Raw genomic sequence first — 6,000 nt, forward strand, 5'->3', positions numbered from 1 at the left:
GAACCAACTCCAGATCCTCTGGTTTGTAGGGGCCTTTCCACCTGCCCCATAGACATATACAGTACAGGCCAAAAGTTTGGACACACCTTCTCATTCAATGCGTTTTCTTTAATTTCATGACTATTTACATTGTAGATTCTCACTGAAGGAATCAAAACTATGAATGAACACATGTGGAGTTATGTACTTAACAAAAAAAGGTCAAATAACTGAAAACATGTTTTATATTCTAGTTTCTTCAAAATAGCCACCCTTTGCTCTGATTACTGCTTTGCACACTCTTGGCATTCTCTCCATGAGCTTCAAGAGGTAGTCACCTGAAATGGTTTTCACTTCACAGGTGTGCCTTATCAGGGTTAATTAGTGGAATTTCTTGCTTTATCAATGGGGTTGGGACCATCAGTTGTGTTGTGCAGAAGTCAGGTTACTACACAGCCGACAGCCCTATTGGACAACTGTTAAAATTCATATTATGGCAAGAACCAATCAGCTAACTAAAGAAAAACGAGTGGCCATCATTAGTTTAAGAAATGAAGGTCAGTCAGTCAGGAAAATTGCAAAAACTTTAAATGTGTCCCCAAGTGGAGTCACAAAAACCATCAAGCGCTACAACAAAACTGGCACACATGAGGACCGACCCAGGAAAGGAAGACCAAGAGTCACCTCTGCTTCTGAGGACAAATTCATCCGAGTCACCAGCCTCAGAAATGGCAAGTTAACAGCAGCTCAGATCAGAGACCAGATAAATGCCACACAGAGTTCTAGCAGCAGACCCATCTCTAGAACAGCTGTTAAGAGGAGACTGCGCCAATCAGGCCTTCATTGTCAAATAGCTGCTAGGAAACCACTGCTAAGGAGAGGCAACAAGCAGAAGAGATTTGTTTGGGCCAAGAAACACAAGGAATGGACATTAGACCAGTGGAAATCTGTGCTTTGGTCTGATGAGTCCAAATTTGAGATCTTTGGTTCCAACCGCCGTGTCTTTGTGAGACGCAGAAAAGGTGAACGGATGGATTCCACATGCCTGGTTCCCACTGTGAAGCATGGAGGAGGAGGTGTGATGGTGTGGGGGTGTTTTGCTGGTGACACTGTTGGGGATGTATTCAAAATTGAAGGCACACTGAACCAGCATGGCTACCACAGCATCCTGCAGCGACATGCCATCCCATCCGGTTTGCGTTTAGTTGGACCATCATTTATTTTTCAACAGGACAATGAGCCCAAACACACCTCCAGGCTGTGTAAGGGCTATTTGACCAAGAAGGAGAGTGATGGAGTGCTGCGGCAGATGACCTGGCCTCCACAGTCACCGGACCTGAACCCAATCCAGATGGTTTGGGGTGAGCTGGACCGCAGAGTGAAGGCAAAGGGGCCAACAAGTGCTAAACACCTCTGGGAAAACCTTCAAGACTGTTGGAAAACCGTTTCAGGTGACTACCTCTTGAAGCTCATGGAGAGAATGCCAAGAGTGTGCAAAGCAGTAATCAGAGCAAAGGGTGGCTGTTTTGAAGAAACTAGAATATAAAACATGTTTTCAGTTATTTGACATTTTTTTGTTAAGTACATAACTCCACATGTGTTCATTCATAGTTTTGATTCCTTCAGTTAGAATCTACAATGTAAATAGTCATGAAAATAAAGAAAACGCATTGAATGAGAAGGTGTGTCCAAACTTTTGTCCTGTACTGTATATATATATATATATATATATATATATTCACTACTCAAAAAAAGGTAGGGATATTCGGCTTTCGGGTGAAATTTCAGGATGAACCTAAAATGCATTCTAACCTTTACAGGTGAACTTAATGTGACCTTCTGTAAACTTTTGAATGCACATGTCCAACTGTTCAATGTTTCCGTACTTTTGCACAAGTTGCTGTTCTCTAACAAGGAGTTTAACAGCAAAATTCACATCAGGTGTTTGATGCTCCAGCTCATCGAGGTCGTATCATTAGGGAACGGCTGCTGGAGACTGGGGTACCTCAGATGGAGTGGCCTGCACTTTCTCCAGACCTGAATCCCATAGAAAACCTATGGGATCAGCTGAGTCGCCGTGTAGAGGCTCGGAGCTCTGTACCCCAGAACCTCAATGTCCTGAGGGCCGCCCTTCAAGAAGAGTGGGATGCCATGCCTCAGCAGACAATAAGTCGACTTGTGAACAGCATGAGACGTCGTTGTCAAGCTGTAATTGATGCTCAAGGCACATGACAACTTATTGACACTGACATTTTTTGTTGTGGTATATCCACCACTGTTGTTGGCTTTTGTTTCAAGAAATTGTTTGAGATGAGGAAATCACCAGTGTATGCTTCTACTTAAATGCCCTACTTTCATGATATAATATCACTGTAGCGTGAACTTTTTATATTTTCCATAAATTTCACCCAAAAGCCAAATATCCCTAACTTTTTGTGAGTAGTGTATATATACGCACACACACACACACATATGAACAGCACAGCCCTGCCCCATCCAATATGGCAGCGACGTTGACGTATCGCAGCAGCGGGTAAACCCGCTCAATGCGGCGTCTACATAAATATGTCTATGACCTGCCCTGTCAGCTGGACCACAGTTTCCTGCTGGCCTGGACAGGTGGGAACACACACTCCAACTGTGATGTGACCAAACAAGAAAACCATCATCCACCTGAAAAGTCAGAAGTCATAATTGCCCTGTTACTGTTGAGAACGTAATCCCACCTAAGCTTCAGGAACTGGACCAAAACCCCTGGGCAGTGTATTGTGGGTAAAGTGGGTGTTGACACCTGAAGCTACGACCAGGTGAGTGAGGTCGTTGTTCCAGTGCTCCACTATTCCTCTGCTGCCAGTCAAACTGTTATTTGTGACTGGCATTTTGCAGGTAAGATATCTGTCCAATCATCTGTCCAGCCACCTGTCCAATCACCTGTCCAGCCACCTGTCCAATCACCTGTCCAGCCTGACTTCCTGTCAGTACTAACTGCCACAACTGTTACCATGGAGATGAGGACACACCGTAGGATACAGAAGCTGTGTCCCAATTCAGGGTCTGCATCCTTCGAAGTCCGGGTCCTCCGAAGTCTGGGTCCTTCGGAGGACCCGGACTTCAACCGAAGTGTCCTCCCCCGTCAACTAACGGCAACGAAATGGGACGGTCTAGCCTTCGGAGTATTTCCTGGTTGCGTAACCGCCGTTACCGCCGTTTCCATGACAACAAACTCCGGAGACCGAAATATAACGTTTCTTTCTGTCAGACAAGACAGAACAGGGGTTTTGGTTTAACATATATGGCGTTGGATGTTCAAATGAGTAAAAAACGAATATTTATAATGTGAAATCTGAACTTTTCTCCGACTGAGCAGCAGCACGCAAAGCATTTTGGGATACGGGAGGCCGAGAAGGATAGTCGCGGTGCAGCCTCCGAATCGACTACCAACGGCTGAAAAGGAGGCCGCATTTGAAGTGCGCATTTGAAGGATCCTTCGGCTTTGGATGAATTGGGACAGGCCTTCGCGCAGTGTTGTGACGTAACTGGCCTTCAAATGCCGACTTCGAAGGATGCAGACCCTGAATTGGGACACAGCTAGAGTCATGCTTGTCCTGACCTTTGACCCCGGGATTTCCTGGAGGCCCCTGGACGGAAAAGCCTCTGGAACCCTTCTCCCCCGACAGACCAGGGAACCCTGGGAAACCAGGAAGTCCTGTGATGCCTGTGGGAGAAGCAACATAGAGCTGGACTAGATAGATAACAACCACAACACAGAGCTGGAATGTCTAGATAATAACAACAACATAGAGCTGGAGTAGATAGAAAGTCGCAGTCTGACCTTCAGGTCCGGGGTTGCCGGGTAAACCCTTCTGCCCCTTCTGGCCTGGATCTCCCAGAGTTGTGATGGTTTCACCAGGAGCTCCTTTCTCCCCTGCACACACACACACACACACACACACACACACACAGGTTAGTATCTGGATCGGTATATTCTTGACTCTGCCTCTGCTCTAACAAAAACAAGCCCGGCGCCCTTCAGTTAAACATCAGTAAATTAGCATCTTCCATCCTTGATTTCAAGAAGGTCCTTTCGTTACAGGAAGGGGGGCTGCGATCACTCCACAGTGTAAAGTAGGGATGTATTTGACTCTGAATCCTTTTTTTCAGGAAAGCACAAATAATGCCATGGAAACGGATATTTTCCATGGAGAGAAAAAAAAGAGAGAAAAAAAAGAGAGAAAAAAAGTATGATGATGTGGAAATATGCTTTTAAGGCGCAACAGTTTCGTTGCCAATGAATATTAGGTTAGAAAATACAACATTTCACTTCCTGTATAAGCCACACCCACCTCTATTGGTTCACGTCTTGAGTGTGAGCCAATAGGATATCAGGGTCTGGATCCTCACCTGGCTCTGCGGGGGGTCTGAACACTCACCTGGCTCTGCGGGGGGTCTGAACACTCACCTGGCTCTGCGGGGGGTCTGAACACTCACCTGGCTCTGCGGGGGGTCTGAACACTCACCTGGCTCTCCAGGGCTGCCTCGCTGGCCCAGCACTCCCTGGTTGCCCTTTGGCCCTGGGGGTCCTGGGAAGCCGATGCCCGGGGGCCCCAGGATCCCCATCTGTCCTGTTCGGCCCCTGGGGCCGGTCAGCCCGGCCGGGCCCCCGTCACCCTTTGGCCCTGGAGGCCCCTGCAGCACAACACAAAATTAAAAACACGTGCCATCACATCCCATCATACTAAAACTGCTAACACCTTCTTTGGATTGTGTGTGTTGCTAGAGATGTTCAACTGATAAATATCATCAGTTCAGCAAATTATCAGTAAATCAATAACATGTCTGTGATCCCACCAGAGTTCTGGGCAAGACACGCCCACCAGCTCTGTGACTGTGAAAATTTATTGGCCTGTTGCCCATTCACTAAAACAGGCTTGAAATAATCCCTCAGCCAACCAGGGTCTGGGGGCGGGGCCAGGGAAACCCTCAGCCAACCAGGGTCTGGGGGCGGGGCCAGGGAAACCCTCAGCCAACCAGAGCCCGGGGGCAGAGCTTGCCCAGAACTTTGGTGGGTTTCACAATAATACAGTTATCGGGACCGTAAAACTCACAGGGTTGCCCTTCAATCCCACAATGCCTTTCACTCCAGGAAGTCCAGAGACCCCGTCTATCCCGTCAACGCCGGCCTCACCCGGGGCCCCGGGGTCCCCCGGCTCGCCCCTCTCCCCAATGGTCTCCATCACGCCAGGGTCACCTTTGGGTCCCGGGGCGCCCGTGAGCCCGGGGATCCCGAACCAGCCCTGCAGACGCACATCACAGCTGTGTGTTAGGCACTCGCACTCGCATCCATCCAACAGGAAGTCACTCAGGCTCGATTTTCTAAGCAGGCCTCTGATTGGTCTGTCCATCAAAGTGACTTGTGGAGGAATTTTCCCAGCAGCCTTAGCTCTGAGCCCAGCGGCCTGCAGCTCTGATCCGGCCCGAACCTCCCGACCCCGACCCAAGGGTTAGGGCTAGGTATCTGTGTGTGTGTGTGTGTGTGTGTGTGTGTGTGTGTGCATGCAGCTGCTGAAAGGTGACGCGCTGGAAGCTGTTTTCTCTGCAGTGCGACAGCGAGGCCGCCGGCAGGTAGGAGCATCACCTGGGCGACAGCGAGGCCGCCGGCAGGTAGGAGCATCACCTGGGCGACCGGCTGACTGACGGTGAAAGACGAAACAAAGAAAGACAAAAGTGCAGAAGCAGTGAAGTGAGAGCCGAGGCCTTCATCAGTCCCACCGTGCAGAGAAAACAAACCCCGCTTTGAAATCAGCGTTTAGGAAAGTTCATCTTCAGTGTGTCTGTGACGTCACGTTGCCATGACGACGGCCCTGAGTGTGTCTGTGACGTCACGTTGCCATGACGACGGCCCTGAGTGTGTCTGTGACGTCACGTTGCCATGACGACGTCACAGACACATGACGACCCTTTAAGCTGCTCTGGATCAGACAGTCATTCCTGACCAAACAAAATGTGGTGAAGTGGTGAAGA

The 6,000-nt window shown here is 48.9% G+C and overlaps 1 protein-coding gene across 2 annotated transcripts in view; it reads right to left on the reverse strand.

The window, feature by feature from the left end:
- col4a3 (collagen, type IV, alpha 3) overlaps positions 1 to 6,000 on the reverse strand; it is a 54,378-nt gene that overhangs the window by 27,820 nt on the left and 20,558 nt on the right. For both annotated transcript variants that reach the window (XM_030066532.1, XM_030066533.1), the window contains exons 25-28: positions 5,085 to 5,273; positions 4,497 to 4,665; positions 3,812 to 3,904; positions 3,590 to 3,694 (exon numbers count right to left, since the gene is read on the reverse strand). In XM_030066532.1, coding sequence (XP_029922392.1) covers positions 3,590 to 3,694; positions 3,812 to 3,904; positions 4,497 to 4,665; positions 5,085 to 5,273 — 556 coding nt within the window. The remainder of the gene's footprint in view (positions 1 to 3,589; positions 3,695 to 3,811; positions 3,905 to 4,496; positions 4,666 to 5,084; positions 5,274 to 6,000) is intronic.

The sequence above is a fragment of the Myripristis murdjan genome, chromosome 13, assembly GCF_902150065.1.
Source record: "Myripristis murdjan chromosome 13, fMyrMur1.1, whole genome shotgun sequence".
In the NCBI taxonomy this organism is placed as follows: domain Eukaryota; kingdom Metazoa; phylum Chordata; class Actinopteri; order Holocentriformes; family Holocentridae; genus Myripristis; species Myripristis murdjan.